Source organism: Chiroxiphia lanceolata, chromosome 13, assembly GCF_009829145.1.
Source record: "Chiroxiphia lanceolata isolate bChiLan1 chromosome 13, bChiLan1.pri, whole genome shotgun sequence".
Lineage (NCBI taxonomy): Eukaryota > Metazoa > Chordata > Aves > Passeriformes > Pipridae > Chiroxiphia > Chiroxiphia lanceolata.
The window spans coordinates 9,321,250-9,342,816 of record NC_045649.1 but is presented as its reverse complement, the minus strand read 5'-3'; the positions used below and the strand labels follow the sequence as shown (position 1 = coordinate 9,342,816).

General features: G+C 50.2%; 1 protein-coding gene across 1 annotated transcript in view; it reads right to left on the bottom strand.

Annotated features, from left to right (window-relative positions):
* Positions 1-700: 700 nt before the first annotated feature.
* Positions 701-21,567, bottom strand: part of ZFHX3 (zinc finger homeobox 3) — a 110,865-nt gene continuing 89,998 nt past the window's right edge. The window contains 3 exon segments of the mRNA XM_032701105.1: positions 701-5,877; positions 8,561-14,008; positions 14,488-14,590. Coding sequence (XP_032556996.1) covers positions 4,316-5,877; positions 8,561-14,008; positions 14,488-14,590 — 7,113 coding nt within the window. The 3' untranslated portion in view covers positions 701-4,315.

Here is a 21,567-nt window from a genome sequence, read left to right as displayed (position 1 = left end):
GTCCCTATTAATGAATTTCAAGCATTTTCTGCTGCAAGGGGCAATTTTTGGCAAGAGAACTGTGTACTGAACACTCAGCAGTTCCTGTGGGTTCCCTCCCAGCTGTAGAGGGAGCGCAAGGAGTCACCATTTGCCTACTTACCTCCATCTCCTTTCGGTTTATCAGCAGAAGGGAACAGATGTAATTTTAGTTTACAGGTTTCAGGATGACCATGAAGGCATTGCACTTTCCCTTGAACCATTCATTACAGCACCGTGCCCAGAATCCTTTTGCAATCATTTCATAAACTTAACTGCACTTGTAACGTCCTTTACACACGCAGAGCATCCCAAAGCCACAGTATGGATGGCGCCGCTTGGCTCATTGCTTCCACTGGAACGGGGATGTGCAGCATCAGCCCAGACGCTGTCACCCTGATGGGCACCTGGACACCCACGTGGGGAGGGACACGGACACACGTGTGCTGGTGTGTGCACACCAGCGGTGCACGAGGACGCGTGTGCAGACACACAGCTCTGTGGCGGTGCCCACCTGCGTGGGGCAGTGCGTGTGCCCCGCTGAGCCGAGCCATGCCATGTCACACCGTGCCACGTGGCACACACCCACCCGACACGGACCCTGCACCGCACACGCGGGACATCGAGACGAGAGCTTTTGCTCATTTTTTTTTAATGTATCACAATGAGCAGGAAACATACGTGATGAAATAGTTCCAAAGGAGTATATTCAATTACCATCTACAGTCAACTCAACTATGACAACAAAGTCTTTTGTGACAGTTTTTTAAAGTTTTGAAAGTTCCATGTGGTTTGTTTCTGTCAGTCTCATGTATTTTGGTACAGTTCGAGATCAGCATTGTTACAGTAACAAAAAAGCTAACAAGACTACAGTATAGAAAAACACCAAGAACATCATTTTTGGTTTCACTTGCTCTAGTTTTTGTACATTGCAAAGGCTGTTCATAACCCTCTTCACCTCATTTATGCTTTCTGTTCTACCCAAACTTGCCCCCCCAAATAAAAACGAAAAAATAGTCAAAGCTTTGTTTCACAGTGGGCAGTATCAGTGCCGACCAACTGACCGACCAACCAACCAACCAACCGACCAACCAACCAACCAACCAACCAACCCCAATTTCTGCTTCCATTTAAAAGTTTAATTTTTTCTTAAAGCAAAATATATTTCAGCGAGCGTGCCGGCTGTGTCCGCCCCCCTTGTCCCCTGCCAGCCCCGGGCGGCCCCACACACCCCTGACGCCTCTCTTTATTCTCAATTGTATGAAACTTTGGCCATCTTCACCACTTAAAAAAGCTTTTTATTAAAAATAAAAAAGAAACCCGCTCAATGCTAAGTTTGAAGTGTTTTCCTCATGCCCAGCCCGGCCCCTCTCTGTTGCTCGCTGGGAAGGCCACGCGTGGGCTGGGGGTCACGCAGGGGTTCCCGCGTGCTGACGTCGCTCCCGCAGCTCCCCGGGGCGGGTGTTGGGGCTCTGCGAGCACGAGGCCGGCGCTGGCAGGGCTGGGGATCCCAGCGGGGCCACGGGGTCCCCTCATTGGCCCCAGGCAAGGGGAGGAGGCAACCTCGCACTGAAAAGTCTCTAGAAACATTTAGAAAAAATACAAGAAAATGAATTTATAAAACTTTTTAGTGGGTGGGAAGGAGGAGAGAGAAATTGCACTATGACCAAGCAATATAATTAAAAAACCGAAACAAGACAAAACAAAAGGATTTCCAAAAGAGACCTTGCGGAATTGGACAGATAAAGCTCGTGTTAAACTGGGAACTGGCATCACAGAGAGAATCCAAAACAAAACAAACAAAAAAATTTCTATATGATACAGACAGAGTAACATACAACAGTTAAATGGCAAAAAATATATATATATATATTTCATAGAATTACAAACAAGATAAAATAATGGAAAACAAAAAACTGTACAACTTTAGAATTTAAAAAATGTTCATCTCAAACACGGGGAGAAATACAAGAACTTCTGTTAAAGAAAACAGTTTGTTAAAACAGCAAATGCTCCGTGGGTACGTGGTTCCGGTTTTGACACCTTGTGCTACAGCTGGGTCCTGGGAGGAACATCCGGTGGTTCGCGCTTTAGTATCGACTACTTAAAAAACAATTAAAAAAGGAATATGTGCATTACCCTAGAAATATGTACAACTGTTCAGGATCTAGTCTTTCATCGAACTAAAACCAAAATTCCATAAAAATATGTGTCCCGCTAGAAACCCGCGCTCGTCTCTCGGATGCTCCAATCTCTGGTGGAGGCAGAGAGTGGCTTCGGCCCGGGGAGGAGCGGCTGGAGGCGGTGGGAGGAACCTGCATTCACAGTCTTCCAAGTTCCCTTTTGAAGCAGGAGGAGGATGACGATGGTGGGAGAAGGCTTTCGCGCTTTTGAGGGCAGAGGAAACGGGGGGAGAAGGAGGTTTTTTCTGTTGGCATTTGGTTACGGAAGGGAACAGCAAAGCATCTACATCTCCAAAATCTACATTTTAGCAGCACAAAGTTTTCCTTTCAAAGTCTGGGCCGAGGTGTGCCCGGGTGCCCGGAGGAGGCCGGGGGGCTCTGGGCATCCCTGAGCCCGGCACCCGCTGCTGCCATGGAGAGAACTTGGAAAGAGAAACCTGCCAGGGGTGCGCTGGGTGCTCACTAAGAGTTGTCTCTCTGCTTGCAGAAGAAGCACAGATAACAACCTGGGTACTTTTTTTATTCTTTATTTAAACTTAGACTTGTTTGTTTAAATCAGAAACAAATTCTCAAGTAAAAAGAATCCTTTTTGCTCATTCTGCACCAGTGGTGAAGGGTATGTCTTTGGATTTTTATTTAAAGCATGAATTTTCTTTAGAGAAAAAAAATGTAACAAAACCTTTTTTTTTTTTTCAAAAGAAGGAACAGAGTGCAGCCTAATTACACAAACAGAACCGATGCTCAGAGGTCAGGAACAGAGTCTTTGAAGCATTTACAAAATGAGGAAAGGAAGAGGGGAAGAGAAAAAAAAAAAGAGAAATGGAAAATAAGAACAAAATAAGTGCACAAGGGTAACAGACATAGGTAAATCGTATGTATACGCCTTAAAAAGTTTCAAACCCCCAACAAAAAATATTCTGCAAGGGATCCTACTGACCCCCAAAACCCTTTGAACTTCTTTCTTTAGTTTTTATAAAATAATTATGCAACCACCCTCTAAGAAATGAAGGTAGCGACCATAAGTGGAAGATTACAGGATGGGGATGGGGATAAAGGTACAAAGGGGAGAAAAGCTCAGGCGAGTCGATGGATCGCAATCTATCTGGCTAGGAATGAACAAGACAACATCAAATGAGAAGCCGTCAGCTGGACCATACAAAAGCTAAATGTACACAAAAGGGTTTTTTCTTTTAAATCTACCATACTGCTTCAGTTCATTTCCAATGCAACAATCTACTCAACACCAAAAATGGTCATATCTATCATAAATACAGAAAGTCAGTTGTTTTAAAACTTTTTTTTTTTAAGCTCCGAGTCCTCAACACTCTCTGTGTGGGTTTTTTTTTTTCTGAAAAGTGGGAGTGCTTAACTTTTCCCCTTGGAATTGGCTTCAGCAGAAAAGCTACCCTTAAAATCCCCGAAAAGCTAAAGCAGTTCACATTGTTTTTCTCTTGAATACTTTCTGCCCATTTTAAATTAACAAAAAAAAAAAAAAAGAAAAAAAAATCCTTTTCTGGAACAAAAACAAAACAAAACAAAAACCCCAAAACAAATGAAAGAAATTTTATATATATATATATATATATATAAAACAATGATTCTGAAAACAGAACAAAGTGTGAGCGATTGACCTGAGAATAAAAAGACATTACATTTCTTTTTTCTTTTAGCAAGCCATTGGTATCTGAATGCTAAGATAGCAAGAAATTTAAAACTGTCTCCAGGTGGGCTGCTTTCCCATACAGCGCTGCCGGGCTCTGCTGTGCTATTGACGGGGGATCGGACAGGGGCAATGTACAGGGGCGCGAGCTCCGCAGGCGCGAGGAGGCAGCACGGGCCTTCGTCTCCCAGACCAACAGTACCTTCGAGAGGACAAATGTAACAGATTTTTTTTTTTTCTTTTTCAAAGTTTTATTTTATTAAAAGGAAAGGAAAAAAGAAATGTAAAACCCACCGGCATCGTTATATGGGAAAACAACCCACGTTTTTTCTTTTTTTCTTTTTTCTTTTTTTTTTTTGGTTAGAAGCTTTGGAATTGCAGTTAGTCTATTTTTGAAATTGGTTTGTTATTAACTTTTTTATTTAAATTCATTTTCATTGTTCATCTTCAAAGCTTACAATCTGAAGGTGTCCATTCCTACGCTAGCTAGACCACTGTCCTTAGGGCAGCCGGGGTCCCGGGGCCCCTCCGCCGGGCTCGCCGGTCCATCTGACTTTTGGCTAAGATCCGTGTCAGACTCCTCCGAATAGTCGTCTGTTGGCATCGAGGGCTGAACCCCTGAGGTGCTGCATGAACTTGAGGTAACCGTTGAAGATGAGGAGAGAGGAGGGAAAGGCGGTGGTGGCGGCTTCCCCGGCGGGGCGCGGGAGGCTGCCGGGGGCCAGGGCTTTCTGGAGGCGTGGGGGGAAGCCGGGGGGGGCCGGGGGGGCGGGGGGCTGTCGTTTGAGTGAGCGGCCGACTGCGAGGTAGATGCGGTGCTGGGGTCGGGGGGGCAGGCAGAGTGAGGTAATAGACTGGGGTGCTCTTTGGCGTTTCTTGCTGCTCTTGTGATTGTTCGGTGTTTGTGCGGGGCTGACTCGAGATGCTGACTGAGGGCTTCGTCCCCACACACCGTGCTCTCGCACGCCACGCACTGGTACGAGCCGCTGCCCTGGCCGCTGCCGGTGGGCACGTGAAGCACCATCTCATGCAGGTTCGCCACGGACTGGCCGAAGAAGCAGAGGGACTTCAGGTGGTCGCTGGCCGCCTCCTGGTCGCCAAAGCACGCCTGGCACTTGCGGCAGACCAGCTTGTACTGCACCTTCGGGACGATGAAAGGGTCGCAGAGGGAGTCCGCGCCCTTGCCTTCTGCTTCGGGCTCTTCTTGGGGTTTGGGCAGGAGGGGGGACACCTCGCGGGGTGCATTCTTCTGCTCCTCTTGCTTGGGGGGTTCTTTGGCAGGGTCTTTGTCCGGGGTGGCAGCCCCCGTGGGGACGGGGGTTTGGCTTCCTTTGGGCTGCTGCGCTTTCTGCTGTTGCTGCTGCTGCTGCTGCCGCTGCTGCTGCTGCAATGCCTCCTGCAGACTCTGCTGGTATTGCTGGTACTGCTGCAGCAGCGAGCCGGGCGACAGCCCCAGCAGCGCCTGCGACAGCGCGGGGCTGTAGGGGAACAGCCCCTCCATCCCGTACATGGGCTGCAGGTACCCGCTCTGCAGGGCGCCAGGGATCTGCGGGGCGTAGTAGGGGGAAAAGCCGGGGACGAAGTAGGGAAGGAACTGGCTCGTCAGCAAGGTGGTGGGGTCTGAATTCAGGGCGGCCTGCAGCGCCTGGAGCTGGGTGGGTTCCACCGCGTACTCCATGGCAGGCAGTGGGGCCGCGAGGGCGCCCGCCGGCGCCTCCCCCTTCTCCTTCTTGGGCCCTGGCAGGGGGTCCCCCTTCCCCTTGGGTGCCTTCTCCTTCTCTTTTGCCTTCTCGCTCTCCTTCTCCTTGCGCTGCGGTGGGGGCGGCTGCTGCGGCTGTGGCTGTGGGGTCGTCGCCGGAGGTTGCTGTGGGGCCACGGCTGCTGTGGCTTGTGCCGGGGTGGGCGAGCTCAGCGCAGCCGGGGGCTGCTTATTTGGTAATCCAGAGGTGGGGAGGCCAGGTGAAGGGACGCTTGTGCTGGGCAGGCCCATCAGGTTGGGTTTGGGAGAAGTTAAAGCTGCAAGAGGGAGAAAGAAAGGTGAGAAGTCACTGAATTCTGGGCAGGCAGAAACCATGAGGGTGACCCCAGGCCACCCCACAACCACTCCAGAGCATCCATCTCCACTGCGTGAGGGCACCAACCAGCCCGAGCTGCTTCGTTGCCACAGTGCAGGTTGGAGAGCTCATCCCTGCTCCCGCCCGCCCTGGAGAATGGTTCCTGTCCCACTCCACAGGCTCTGTGCCATGGGGATGTGCTCCCTCGGCCCCCACAGCCTGTGGCTGCCTTGGCTGCGCTGCCCAGTGGCGCTGACCGCAGTGTCTCTGATGGGGACACCCACCAGCGCCTGGGATGCCCAGCACAGCTGATGTTCTACTGACTCCTCTGAAATTCCCAAATGATTAACACTGATGTCAGGATCTGCTCTAATGGTTCTACATCAAAGGGTGGGAATGCTCAGTATTGCCACACCCCCACAGACTGGGAAGTCCTGGTCATGGCAACTGGGGACTGAACAGGCTAGACCAGAGTTATTTTGTCCTTATTAGACTGGTGTTCATGAATCCATAAACCTCTGATGCAACCTCTCCCAATGTCAGACTCTCTGGGCACTCAGCTTCTGAGCAATTCCAGAGTTTATGTGGTGTTCAGACGTTCCCCCTGGGCACGAGCATTGTGTTTTGGGTGGAATTAAAAGCACTGTGATGCTTCCTCATTAAGGAGATGGATTAATGGTGGAATGAGAAGCCTGTCCCTCTTCCCAACAGCAAGAATAGCCAGTAACAACACTGTCCCTGGTGCCTATTTCTGCTCTCACAGCTGACGGTGGTTAGGGGCAAGACGTGTGCAGCTCCCAGAGTCACCTCCATTAGTCACAGCTGCTGCAGCTGCCAAACATGCTCCTAAAGAGGAACGTTTTGCTTGGAAAGTCCCTCAATGCCATTTGGGGAAAAAAAGCAACCCCAGAAACAAAGCTCCAAAGTCCTGCTGGCACAGCCTTGTTTGCTCCCAGCTCTGGAGCAGGAATCTGCTCCAGGATCCACATGCTGCAAAACCCATGAGTAAAAGCCAACCTTTCCCTGACAAACCTGAGTCTCACCGCTGTGGTGGGGGCTGCTCAGGGAACAGCCTGATCAGGACCAGTGGCAGAGCCTGGAACCAGCCGTGGAGGCATGGCGACTTTTATTTTAGGCTGTACCTCCAAGGAGCCACAGGAGGTTTGGGAGAAGGGCAGCCAGAGCTGGGAGAGTTCAGTCATGTCTGATCCAAGCCCTTCTGAAACCTGTGTCTGCTCCTGACATGGTGCTGAGACTACAGTGATCTGTGACGGCAGGACAGGTACAGAGTGAGGCTCCACACAGTGGCCCCGGAAATCTCGGATAAGGGCACATTATGGATGGACACCATTGAAATGGATGTTCCCCAGCCGAACGTTCCTCAGAGGTTCAAGTGCAGGAGCAGCAGGTAATTCATAGTGTTCTTGGATGCATGGCCTTATCTGCTCTGACAGGCCCGGAGCTGCCATGGCCTGACCTTTGGAGCTTTATCTAAAGGACACAAATAGTCTGTTTGACTTTCTAAACAGCTCAGTCCTGTCTAGGCAGTCACTGACAGCGTTTAAGATTCATCAGATGCAGTCCCATCTCCTAAGGACACATCCTGTGCTTCAGAGAAAAACAAAAGCAACAATACAGACCTAAGTGCAAAAAAGTAATTTTAGTTGTTGTTATAAATTTAGGGCATTAAGAAAACAGTACAGAGCGACCTGCAATTGGGTGACAATATGATTCGCTGAAGAGATGCTCCTGTCCGAGTGCTCTGAAATAAGATCTGTGGTGAGAACAGATGGGTGGCGTGACAATCCTTGCCATGCGCAGGGGCCCTTCAGACACGCAGTGAAACAAGGCCTTTGGATCACATTTTCTAGGTCACTGCTGGTGACTGACCTGCACCTTCCACTGCCAGTGTTTGCTACATGGCTTAGACTTTCCACCTATCCACCAGGAACAAGGGAAAGGAGCATCCTCAAAAGATAAAGTCCAGTATTTGAGATTAGGCCACCCAAAGGACTATGCCAAATTTCATTTTTAGGTAGCATTGTTACAAAAAATCTTATTGAAATACAAACTAGATTTGACCCTCAACTACACTGTTGTTTGTTGAGAAGGTACTTTCAGGTCATGGCCACCCATCACTCAAAACCCATCCTCAGTTGCACTGGGATTTGTCCTGGAGGTCACCACAGGGACACATAAAAATGCTCCGCAGGTCTGTCACCAATGCTACCAGGCACACCATAGCTTTCCCGAGAAAGAGTTTGGACTTTCGAATACCTGGGATGGGACCACATAAACCTAATTTAATATTAAAAGGAAACGAATAATGAACAATGTGTTCAGCACATTAGTCCTTCTGTTCCATTGGATAAATCCTCTGTTCTCCACTTCCTTGGAGGTGTTTCAGGATTTCTAGTCTGTGGTAACACATAGAGTCATGCAGCATGTCTAGACATTGCTCTAGTTCAGACTTTTGCTAGAAAACCTGAGTTGAGGAATTAAAGATAAAATACCTGCTGCTTATTCATGAAGTTAACATCCTGGACTAATGGGTTGGGAATCTTGTTATCAGTCATTCCGAAGGAACGACTGCTTGTGCTAGACATGTGCCAAGTGTGCCTGAGCAGGATAACACTTGTACCCACCTGTGTTGGATGGAGTGAAGCTGGGTAAGGATGGGCTGTTGAGGCCTGGGAGTAAGACTGGAGGGATGCCCTGGAGCGCTGGGTACGCAGCAGGAAGGTTCAGAGCTTGCAGGGGGGTGTTGTCAAACATGCCCTGCTGTTGAGCTGCCAGACCAAGAACCTCATTGGCTTTTTTGATCCGGTCCAGCTCCTGCTGAGCCATCAACTGACGTACAGTAGCTGGGTCGAAATACTCCTTTTCCTTATCCAACTGGCTTCCAATGGTTTCTTTAACTTTGGAGATATGCTGTTGAGAGAAGATATGGTCACGTACAGACAGCCGAGCGCTGTACTTGATGCCACACAAAGTGCACTCTGTTTTGGGTCCCTCGTAACTTGTTTGGTTTATACCAAAATGCTTGGCCATGCTGAGTTTTGACTTCTTCTCCTTTGCCCTTGCATTCTGGAACCAGACCTGAACAACTCTCTTTGGCAGTCCAATGTCATTGCCCAGGACCTCACACTCCAGCATGGTTGGTGTCCTGTAGTCATTAAAGCATGACTTAAGAACCTTGAGCTGGAGATTAGTCATCTGAGTGCGAAAGCGTTTTTGTCCGGGCCGGTCCCCGCTCTCGCCAGACTTGCTGGCTGAACCACTTGCGCCAGGGCTGGGTGAGCAGGGGTCTGCAAGGCTGGAGGTTTCACTGTAGTCCACGGTACCTTCATTGTCGTACTCTTTGCTGTAAAAGCTGGGAGCTGGGCTGACCAGGCCAGAAGACAGACGATCTTCGTATTCAGACATTGCTATCATGGCAGCTTTTGTCAGACCTTCACTGGGTCCCGATGTGGATTTGGTTTCTGTTGCAATCCCTGTTGCGCTATCGTTGTCTGCGTTGCCTTCGTCTCCTGTGGTGGTGTCCGTGATCGCGGTGTTGACAGAAGAGCAGTCATCATTGTCCAGCTTTGTCTGGTCAAAGCTCAGATTGACTGAGGACATGGATGGACTCTCGAAGTCTTCAATCCCTTCCACCTTAATGGAGGATGGACTCAGCAGAGTTCGAGGCGACAGTTCCATGCTCTTGTTCACCGGGGAGAGGGGAACACTCTGTCCGTCACTGCTAGTTGGTGGCATGTGGGAAAAGCTGGCTCCATCAAAGATGTCTCCCTTCATCTGAAGTCCCCCATCGCAGTCCAGAAGCATAGCAGACAGTGTCAGGTTGTACCCAGCTCGCTTGGCTTCATGCCAGTGCCGGGATCGGATATGAGCTTCCAGAGCTGTCTTTGCTTTAAAGAGAGCTCGGCAGAAGGGACACCTTCTGTGGGCTTGGGCCGGCCCCACAGCTCTGAACTGCCCTTTCCTCTCCCGTGCACGGGTGTTCTGGAACCAAACCTGCACCACCCGCTTCTTCAAGCCCACTTCATGTGCAATGTGATCCAGCATCTTCCGTGTGGGGTTGGAGTCGAGCAAATATTTCTGGTACAGAATTTCTAGCTGCTCGGGGGTAATGGTTGTCCTTAGACGTTTATCCCTTTGGGGTTCTTCTCCCCCAGTCCCACTGTCATTCTCTCCAGGGCTTGCGCTGGCCTTTTCCTCCAGCTTTCTCTTCAGCGTGTTCATGGTGGATGTTGGAGTTGACGGTGAGGTGGCCGAGCTTGCTGGAATCTGTGGTAACGTTCCAGACAGCAGCTGGCTCGCCAGTAGTGGATTACTGGGATCAAAAAGCATGAACGGCATATCCAGCGTTCTGTCCAGGAATGGGGGGTGGATAAACTGGTTCTGTGCACTCAGGAAATGGAGCTGCTGATGCTCCTGCCAATGCTCGAAGGAAGGAAATGCCAGCTTACACTGGTCACACTGGTACGGGATTAGTTGAGGAGGTAGGTTTGCCAGCTGCTGAGGGGTGGAGGTGTGAATGGGTTTGAGGGAGAGGTGTGAGAGCTGAGATGGACTGGGGCTTGACTGTGACAAGGAGCATTGAGGGGGCTGAGGGGGAGGAGGTGGCTGCTGCAGTGAGGAGGGGGAGGATAACTGTGAAATCTTTTGGTGTGCTGAACTTGTCTTTTGTTCTCCTTGGTCCTGTTGCTGCTGAGACTCTTGCTTTGGTTGCACTTGCTTCTCTTGGGTTTGGTTTTGCTGTGTACTTGGAGGTTCAGACTGCTTTGGTTTCTCATCTGTAGGTTCTACTTTAGAACTAAAGGTGGAGGAATCGTCTGCCTCTGCTGTGAGCTGCAGAAAAGCTGAGGAGGTTGTGTTGGCTGAAGATGTAGGTGTGCTGTAAGCTTGTGAGGGCATTGGTGTGCTGCAGGAGGAACTGGTTGGAGTCAAGAGCTCCATTGCATCCATAGAGTCTTCGTTCTGGCTATCATCCTGTCCATCCTCATCCTCATCTTTGTAACAAAGCTTTTTCTGGTGTTTAATGAGATCAAAAATGCGCTGAAAGACCAGACTGCATTTTTTGCACTGGTAGTTCAAGTTGCTTGTTCTAATGTACCTGTCGTTTGTGAGCTCGCGTCGCTCCCCATCTTTGCCTTCTCCCTGATTTTCATAGTTTTTCCTAGCTTTCTGACGGGCATTCTGGAACCACACCACTATAACACGCGTTGGGAGGTTCAGCAAGTTAGAAAGCTGCTCAAATTCATCGTCCTTTGGGTAAGCATTGGCATCAAAGAAGTCCTGCAGGACTCTGAGCTGGTAGTCAGTAAAGCGTGTCCGAGAGGACCGCTTGCTTCCCCAGTACTCCTGCTTTTGAGGCTCTGGAGAAGGAGGCCGTGAGTCTATCTTTAGCTCTTCCAGGCTAGTAATGGGAGGGTTGCTGAAGTTGTATGGGGAGTCCTTGTTACGCTGGCGCTCCTTGAACAGGGTGTTTCTGAACCAGTGCTTGATCACTTTCTGGGGCAATCCGGATTTGTCTGCCATCTCTTTGATCTGTTCCTCACTTGGGGAATTGTTAATGTCAAAATACTGCCGAAGGACTCTGAGCTGGTCATCAGTGATCCGTGTCCGTGGCCTCTTGTTCTGCTGCTGCTGGAGAAGGCTGGGGTTCAGCTGATGCTGGTACAACTGGGCCAAGTCGGCGGGCAGGGGATCTACAGGGCCCAGCTGGGGTGGCAGCTGCGCGGGTAACGTCTGCAGGGGCATGGTTTGCATCATGAGTGGTGAGAAGATGGGGAGCTCCATGGGCATGGAGAGCTGGGTGAGTGGCACAGATGGCTGGGCTGGTGCAATCGTGGGAGAAGTAATTGGTGGGGCAGAAGTAGGGATGGCAGGAGCAGCAGCTGGCTGAGGAGGAGCTGGAGGGAGCGGAGGGGGTGGTGGTGGAGGCGGGGGTGGTGGCTCGGGGGTCTGAGGCCGCAGTGGGTACAGTTTGTCGTAGTGTTCTCTGTACTGTTTGGCAAATTTCTCCAACTGCTTAAAGGGAAAGTAATGTTGGTGAACGTGCTCTTGGTGGCTCTTCAGGATGAGGATGTTTGAGAACAACTTGCCACACGTATCGCACTCCAGCTTTTCCAAGTTCTCACCTTGGTCTGTTTTCCCGTTTTTCTTCTGCACTTTCTGCTTGTTCTCGTTGTACTGAATGACAAGCTCAAAGCCAAAGTTTTCCAGCAAGGCTTTGGTGGCGTTGCCCCTTGCATCAGAGGCGATCCGTGGGGGCAGGATGGAGGGCTCTGAACTGCTGCCTGGCACAAAGTCCTTCTTCTCTTTGAGCTTTAAGTTATCAGGCAGAGACTCCTTCAATGTTACATTATTGTCTCCCCTCTCTGTGCTTTCCCTTTCCCGTGGGGTTTCTTTATCTTTCTCCTTCACTATGGATTTATTCTTCTTCTCTGGGTGCTGGCTCTGCTGTAACAGGACGGAGTGGGGTTGTGATAATGACAGCTGACCTTGCTGCTGCTGCAGGAGCTGTGGATGGCTCTGCTGAGGGAGCTGAACTTGTGCCTTCAGGTCCTCCAGCAAAGTTGGACCCGTCCCAGTCAATGTCAGTGCACCGCTGGTGACAGGCAAGCTAACTTCTGGATTGAGCTGGAACTCGGCACTGGGGATGTAGAATGGGAACAGAAGATGCTGCTGCTGCTGCAGCTGCAGAAGGGTCTCGGTGGTCATCGGAAAGTGCGGTAAAAGTGCTGGGTTGAAGAGCTGGGACTGCAGGAGAGCAGCTTGTTGCTGCAGCTCCTGCTGCAGGTGGGCCTGGACCTGTGCCTGTGCCTGTGCCAAGGTTTGGGCTTGTTGCTGCTGTTGCTGCTGCTGCTGCTGCTGCTGTTGCTGCCTGGATGCAATCATGTCTGCCAGTTTTTTGCGGTTCACCTCTTTGGGTTCCGAAGGGGAGGAGATGTTAGTGCTTACAGGGTTACCCAACGGAGGAATTCCCACGCTGTCGCTGGACACCTGGTTGAGCAGGCTGGGAATGGGAGTGGTGCCTGAAGTGTTCGTGCTGGTGGTTGCAAAAGCATTGCTGTTGCTGGCACTCACGGGGCTCGGTGTGGACGAACCCAAGGAGAGGCCGCTGCTGCTGCCGTTGCCAGCCCCATTGCTGCTGCTGCCTGCTGCCTCCAGCTTGGCCGCACGAGCCTTGGTCTGGTGCAGGACAGATCTCATGTGGATCTCCAGGGTTGAGCTCTGGCTGTAGGCCACATTGCAGGTGTTACACTTGAAAGGTTTGTTGTCTGGGCTGCTGGTTGGCTCAGGTTGCCCAGTAGCAGACTCTTGGAGGGCTCGTTTCAGTTTATGCAGATGAGAAACGGAATTGTAATGGACCAGGAGAATGTTCTTCTGTGTGAAGGATTCCTTGCAGACTGTGCACTTGTATGGGCGAGACGGATCTAGGAATTTCTCCATAGTGAAGTTAGGGCCCTTCCTGAAGGGTAAGGCCCTTTTTGGTTCTGAGCCAGAGTCCTCCTGCACGGAACCAGAATCGCTACCTGTTGGGCTCTGCTTATCTTCCAGGTCGCTCTCCTCCTCCTTATCTTCCTCAACTATTATTGTGTGGTCCTCTGCAAGTGAAGGGTCACCCATAGCAAGGAGGTCTCCGTTGACCAAGAGACCACCATACAGCTGCTGAATGTCGGCCTCGCTCAGCTCTAGGTGGCTGGTTTCCAGGTGCTTCTTCAGGGCCTGGAAGGTTCGGAAGCTGCGCTGACAGAGACAGCACATGGTGGCTGCCCGGATGACGTGGTACTGGGAGTGGAGCTGCAGCTTCTCAATGGTTTTGAAGGCCAGGCTGCACTGGTTGCAGCGGTACTTGTAGACGTGGCGGTCAGAGACCGGCAGCTGAGGCCGCTTGGCGTGGACGTCGTTGAAGTGTGTCTGGAGGGCTGCTGAGCTCTTGAACACCTGGCTGCAGCCCTTCTTCCAGCACAGGAAGCCAGAGTCCTCCCGGGCAGCGCTCGGATCAGCTGGAGCAGGCTTGGGGTCCCCGCTGTGCTCTGCACTGTCTGATGGCAAAAGGTTCTTCCCTGTGTCCTCAGAGATCTCTGTGAAAACAGAATTAGAGCAAACCCAAAAATTACACCAGCACACCAGGGTGGATGAACACTCCCTTTTAGTCCTGAATACATCTTTTTTTCTCTCCAAGACAATGAGTATTTCTAACATTTCTCCTCTATCTTCATTCATTTATTTCAATACCAGCCCATTACCCTCATCATGGCCCATTGCATAAACCTACAAAATTTACTTCCTTGCACACTTTGAATATCTGGAAATGATTCACACACACGCATCCCTTAGTGCATTTATCACCTTCAATTCTCCCTTTCAAGTGAAGGCCACTCTGCCATCTCTGTCTTTACTGTTCCTGCCTATTTTCAAAAAAGAAGGTTCATCAAACTGAACACAGTATTCGAGTCTTGGTCCTACCAAAGCTAGGATCAACAGGAATGAAACTGGTCCCTAACCAGGTGATATAACTGGGGGAGTGGTGGGACCATGGACCTCACTGATCTGCACTCACCAGGCTGCTTCCCCAGCTCCTCAGTGCCTGAGTTACCATCCTTCTCTGGAGCAGCTGCTGGGAGGAACATGCTGCTGGGCATCATCACCTCAGGGGTTGTCACCTGGAGACAGGGGGAAAGGGCATGGGGAGAAGAAAAACACAGAAAAATATTTTAAACATCTTCAGTGGCAAAACTAGACATTGGTATTATGAAGTCAGAGGTGTCACTTTTCACAGCTCACTGAAGATTCGTATTTATTAGACAAAGCTCACATCAGTCAAAAGTGTTTCTACAGTTACATTTTGGACATAATTAGCAGTGCACACTTGAAGAATAATCTTATTATTAATATTTTTCCTTTATGTAGAATTCAGACTTTGATCACTGACAATGTTTTGTCATGGGCTGTGAAACTTCTTGTGCAACCAATTAGGTAGATAAGTTGAAAGGCCCACCTTAAGCTGCTGAAAACATAATAAGGCCCCTAATTAAATCATACCTCGTAAAGTACGCTGTAATCTTGAACCAGGGAGCATTGCAGCACTGTTTTCAAAGTGTATCGATGCAGGGAAAGGAGGCGCATGAGAAAGAAAAGTACAAATACAGAGAGAGGTGACAAAGGAAAGGATGAATAAGGAAGGACTAAAAAGAAAGCAAATTTTGAAATGAAAAGCTTTTGGTAACCCTTTCCTTGCTCTGAATTATGCGTTCCCTTTGCCCCTCTTCAAGTCTTTGCCTAGATCTTGCACCAGTAAAACCAGTACAGTGCTGGTTTTGGTGTGGGAACACCCACACTTCTAAAGAGCTGGAGAGTCTGCATGGCTCATCTGGAGAGGCCCTCTGGAAGAGCCAAGTGCACACACTCATCCTGTTCTGGAAAACTGTTTCGTTGGATGCACCTGGTCACACACAGACCCACAAACCACCTTGCTAGCAGCCTGCACATGGCTGGCATCAGACACAGGACAAAAAATGTCCTTCTGAATGTCCAGAGCCAGTGACTTACACTGCTGAAACACTAGTGGCCTTACAGCACCTGGACAGACAGACCTGTGCACCCATCACCATCCATTTATGTTCCAGCACATGGCTGCCAGTACTGGTCAATGCCTGTGGCAAGTGAAGACACCTCTACAACCTCAAGCAGCTGCCCATGCCACCCCACTGACACCCAGGGAGTGCTCCCCTACCTGCTCCCCAGGTACTCCTGGTGATGCCTGTGGTGCTTCTGCTCCAAGCCTCCTGCTGCTATGAAGGTGAGGCACAACTAAACACTCCCGATCAACTGTGTTTCCTGGAAAAACAAGCCTATCTATCCTTCTGCTAGACACAGAGAGGGCATCTGAGCCCTGGATTTCAGGAGAGAAAGAGTGCATGCAGTGGCTTTCTGCACAGCCAAGGCCCACGGGGCTCTGGTTGAACTGCAGGAGATGGGAGCACGCCTGTGGTGAAGCTGAAGCTGGAAAATCTCAGGATGAAATGATGGCACAGGAATGGCTGCAGAACCTTGACCTGAGACATGAGGGGTGTGGAGCTCCCTCCCATTCCTAGGACAGCTGGTACATGGAGGTGAGTGCTGGGTCCCATGGATGCCAGCAAGGAAGGCAGCTGACACATCCCAGGAGGGAAGCTGAGCACACCGAACTCATTCCACCTTTTACTCTAAGCAGGAGTGTCTGATGGCTGCGGGTGGTGGGTTGGGAGACGTGAAAGGTCACTGGTTAATTCCCAGTAGCTGGGCTCGGAGGAGGGGGACAAGCAGGGAGGCCAAGGAGGGAAGGCAAGAAGAAACCATTCCTCTCAGCTTTAGCAGCAGGGAGAGTGCTTTCCTAGGATCTTTAGGAATTATGAAAAATAAATCATGAGAAATTAAAAAAAACCCCAACAGAGTAGAAAAAGAATAAAATTATCTAACACCTCAGCTGCACATCATTATAGAGCTGTGGCTTTTCATAGGCGTTACAGTACGGCAGCCGTCCCCACCACCATGCTCAGTACGACGGATCAGTAATTGTTTTCATACACTTTAATTAGAAAAACTCAGATGGCTATGAATAATAATGGAAAAGAGAGACTTTTGCACTTGAAAGGTTGAAGTCAATCAAGTGTGAATGACGGCAAAAAAGAAAAAAAAAAGACACCAATTCATCAGGCCTCTGTTGTCTCGCCGCGTCTTTAATCATAATTCCTGATTGGGATTCAAGAAGGCAGTAAGCAGCGGTTCTTTGTCTGCCTTCACCTTCCGTCAATTAACTCTCCCCGAAATATAATCATCAACCTCACATGCTCCTCTGCATCTTAATCTGGGGCTCCAAACCACTAAGTCCTGCCCTATATGTGTTTAAGTAATTACCTTTATCTACCTGCATCTCCACAGCTACCATTCCTTCCCTTCCTTCCACCCTCCCTCCACCATAGGAAAAAAAAGAAAAAAAAACAGGAAAAAAAAAAGAGGTGGGAAGAAAAAAAAAAAAAGGCTGTGGTACATTAAATTGCTACAGGCACAAAATCCCCAAAGGCAAACAGAAAAAAGCTTGGGAAAAAGTGCATGGCAACTAGAAATTCTGGATATGGATGTGGGGAACTGCGGCGGTGCAGCCACAGGGACTGGCCCTGGGGAGCAAACCCCTGGAAACAAGGCACTGGCCAGCAACTGGACTCCGTCAGGTCCTCTGCATCCATCCAGGCTGCTCCTGCCCCTTTCCTACACCCTTATCCAGGGCAGGACCCTCTGCCCCTTCATCCCCACAGACCAACCCCGAGCAAGTGGCAAAGATAAAAGGAGTGCAAATGGGCTGCATGTCTCAAATTACTTTGCACTGACATGGAATTCCAGACTGCCCTTTTTGTAGGGTTCATCCTTTTACACTGCAAACCTATCTGAGGACACCCCGTATCCTTGGACCTGCAGCCTGGCACGCTGTGACTGCTTTTCATATAACCCAAGAGCGGGGGCACAACGGGGCAGGAAGGTGCAGTGCCCCCAGCAGGTGAGGCAGGAGCAGTGCTCTGTGACACGGCATTTTGTACTGCAGATGTATTTCATGGCATTAACTGTTCCAGTGATCAAGAGGACCGTGTTTATCTGGAGCACAGCCCGTGTTAGCACGTGTGGCTGTCAAATGCTCTCCACCTTCCACTCACCTGCACAGGCGATACCTGGCGTATCATCTTGGCATCCCTCCTCAGCTCAGCATCCCCCCCCCTTTGATTCCTGTCTCCCTGTTTAAATGTCTCCTCAACACTGTTTCACGACAGCAACACGTCAGTCTGTGTGAGCCATTACTAAAACACAACCCTACAGCTGTGAGTTCAATAAATGTGGTTTGTCTCTTCCCTTCCCTTCTCCTGCACACAGCTGTTCTTCTCTGTCTAACACCAAACCATATGCACTGCACGGCTGTAGCCACCATCTCCTGGCCCACAAGCCACCAGCAAAGCCTCTTCCAGCATGGCACCTGTCTCAGTCACCCCAGATCCACCTCTGTGCACAGCCTGAGCTCACCATTGCCAGTGGTTCTGACAGCTGAGGTCCCTCTTGGTTTTCCCACTGTTACCACACAGAAGGTCCTTAGAGGATGAGAAGTTGTTGGACAAGCCTCTCTGCTTCCAAGGACCCTTCCTTTTGGGTGAAATTCAGACCCCTTCAGCAGATAAAATTTCTTTATGAAGATGAGATCCATGGAGAGGCATGGGGACTCCACTTCAGTGGATGAGGTGGCCCAGGGAGGACTGTTACAGAGCACCCAAGGGCTGATGGGCCACATGTCCTGCCTCCCTCTCACTCCAGTGTCCTCAGCAGATGACACGCCCTGACACCTACAGACCTGTCATCATGCTAGAGAATGACCAGTGGGCCCACTCCTACAGGAGACAATCTCCAGCAGTGACAAGCACAGCTCCTGCCACCACCGGCTCTACTGGATTTTTAACGACTGACTGTAGAACCGCTCGTTGGCAGGGCTGGAGGCTTGGAGCCCAAGACCCACCAATATGACACCCAAATTTGCGTCCAAAAAATTACTCTTGGCCAGCAAGAGCAGCCAGCTTCCCTCACACTACACCTGCCTGTGCTGTCTGCAGATCGAGGCACCAAATGCAGGGACAGTTCCTCCAAAAATGCCCCAAAATGCTGGAATCATGTGGCTCTGAAAAGAAAACCTCTAGAAGGAGTCTGAGGAGATACATCCCCATGTCCATGCAACCAGGGGAAATACAGACAGGAGGCAAGGTTCCCCACCAGACAAAGGAGGTAATTTCCATTACAAAGAGAGAGAGAGGGTGCTGGAGTGAAAAGCTTCATTAGACTCCGAGAGGCAAAGCGATGGCAGTATACCAAGGTCACTTCTAATTTAGACCATCTAATTGGCAAACATGGCTCCAAATGGCTATCATCTCACAGGGCTCAGAATTAATGAAGCCCGATTATTTTCATTACCTTCATCCGAGATGGAGAATGAGACAGAGAGTGAGAGGGAAAGGGGGGAGAGGGAGGGGGCGAGAAGGAGGGAGAGAGAAAAATTGAATGACAGCAGAAGGGAGAGAGCAATAAGAAAAGACAATGGGAAAGAGGGGAAAAAATGTAAAGATAGCAAGAGAGGGAAGTGAGATGGCAGGGATGGGCAGGAATGACTCCTGAAGCAAGGGAGAAAAGAAAAAGATGGAAAGAGGGCTGGAACACTGGGAAGACGCCCTAAACTGAGGAAGAGAAAGCTGACAGTAAAGATGATGGGACAGGAATGTGCAGAAGGATAAAGCAGACTGTGGGAGGAGGGAGAGCTCCTGCTCCCAGAGGCTCTCGGGAAGCCGTCCTCTCTCCCAGCTCCAGCCCATCAGTCTTGTCAATCGCCTGCGCGGGCGAACTGCACTTCACCCTCATTACGGGGCCCCGTGGAGCCGAGCGGGCCCAAGCAGAGGCTGTAATGGGAAAGATGGAGCCTGGCCCTGCTCAGAGCAACTGAGATGCCATGGAGAGCAAACTTGGCCACATTCGTCCACCAGCTCTGTGGAAGGGAAGCTGCAGGAGGTGGGTGGATAGTGTGAGCCCCAGCCTCTGTCCCTGTGTGGCACTGGGGCACGGTGTGCTCTCCATTTCCCTCAGCTAGCCTTGCCAGCCCCCATCCCTGCACCAGGGCTGGCGGGAGGATGCAGGGGTCCTGTGGGACAGCCAGCCCGGCTGCTCGCTGATATGAAAAGGAGGGAGCACGACCAGGCAGCTCTGAGATGCCGAGTGCAAGCAGGAGCCGTTACCATGGCAACAGACATATTAGACACTGCAGGTTCCTGAACGGCGTCTGATAAGGTGTTATTAACAGGAGCCTCCTCCAACGCTGAGCACAGTGACACTGTGTCGAGAGGGACCCAGCTCCCAGTTACAGGGATGCAATTCCCTTGCAGTGACACCAAGACCTGACTCACGTGTCAAACCGAGATGGGATCTTCATGAGAAATAGCAAAATTAGGACCCTCTGATGGTGCCACATTCTGCATAAACTGTACTGATTGCTCAAAATATTTGTCATTGAATACAGAAAGATGCACCTTCTTGACTCTGTGGTGTTAGACCCAGAGCAGGAGAGGCAATCCTCCTCCCCAGATGCGTCTCTGGGTGCCAAAGGAAAGAGCCAGTGGCAATGGAAGGTGGGGAAACCAGAAACAAGCATGAGGATGAGCATCACGGCTGGGCTAGTCTCCGCTGATCCCAGCAGTCCCCCAGCCCTGCTCCAGCACGGTAGCTGTTCTCACCTAAGGGACTGTCCCTGACCTCCTCTGCAGGGTGTCCTGAGCTCCTAAATGAGGGGCTCCTGCCAGTCTCCCATATCCTGGAGGACAGAGATCTGCCTGAGGATGGACCAGCCCAATGCTTCTGCTCCAGACTGCACATCCTGCCCACAGCCTAGCTCAAACCACACCACTCCACACCAGCAAAACAGCTACCCTGAGCAAACTGGTTACACTCACTGGCCTAAGGAAGGTGCTCAGCTTTTGCTCGCTGCTCTTAGAAGGTCAAAACATCTGCCATCAATGTAGTTAGAGGCGAGCAAGAGTCGTTCAAGCCCAGAAAAGGTATTTACAGACTTGACCAGCACCAGTGAAACAGACACAGGCCACAGAGGCCGCGATCTCTGTGATGGGACAGCTCTGTAACTCAGGCACACAGGTGGCCTGCAGATCAAAGCCACATCCTGCTGAGCCCTGAGGGGACAGGCAGTTGGTAAAGGAAAGCGGGAAGATAAGGAGCATAAAGGTATTGATGGAGCAGGAACTGGAACAGGCTACCCAGAGAGCCTGTGGTATCTCCTTCCCTGGAGATACTCAGATGCTGTCTGGACACAATTCTGAGCAATGTGCTCAGGGGACCTTGTCTGAGCTGGGAGGCTGGGCTGGAAGAGCTCTGGTGGTCCCTCCCAACATTACCCATCCTGTGATTCCATGACCCTGTCTTTGAGGAGTCACAAGAGGAATCATAGAATTGTTAAAGTTGGAAAAGACCTTTAGGATCATCAAGTCCAACCATCAACCCAGCATCACTACCAGGTTAAACCATGTTCTCAAGTGCCACATCCATATGTTTTTTTGAACACCTCCAGGGATGGTGACCCCACAGCTTCCCTGGGCAGCTTGTGCCAGAGCTTTGCAAACCTGTCTGTGAAGAAATTTTACCTAATATCCAATCTAAACCTTCCCTGCTGCAGCTTGAGGCCATTTCCTCTCACCACTTGTTACCTGAGTGAAGAGGCTGACCCACCTGGCTCCAACCTCCTTTCAGGGAGTTGTAGAGAGGAAGAGTGACAGAAAGAGAAGACCAGAGAACTGTAAGAGAACAGCTGGGCCATGTTGTGTGTGCTTGCTCAGGAGATGTCACAGGAGGGAGCTGATACAGAACATGAGTATTACAACAAGCACAGTGTTGTTCACCTCCACTGCCAGGAATCAGCAAAGAAGGGAGAAAACAAGCAGAAACAGAGTGCAAGAAAAAATCACAAAGAAAAAGAATTGGTAAAATAAGAACTTATTCTGTATACTTGGTGACAACTTCTTAAATGCAGACACGATCTTCCCTCAGAGATTATACCAAAGAAAAAAGAGTGTATAAT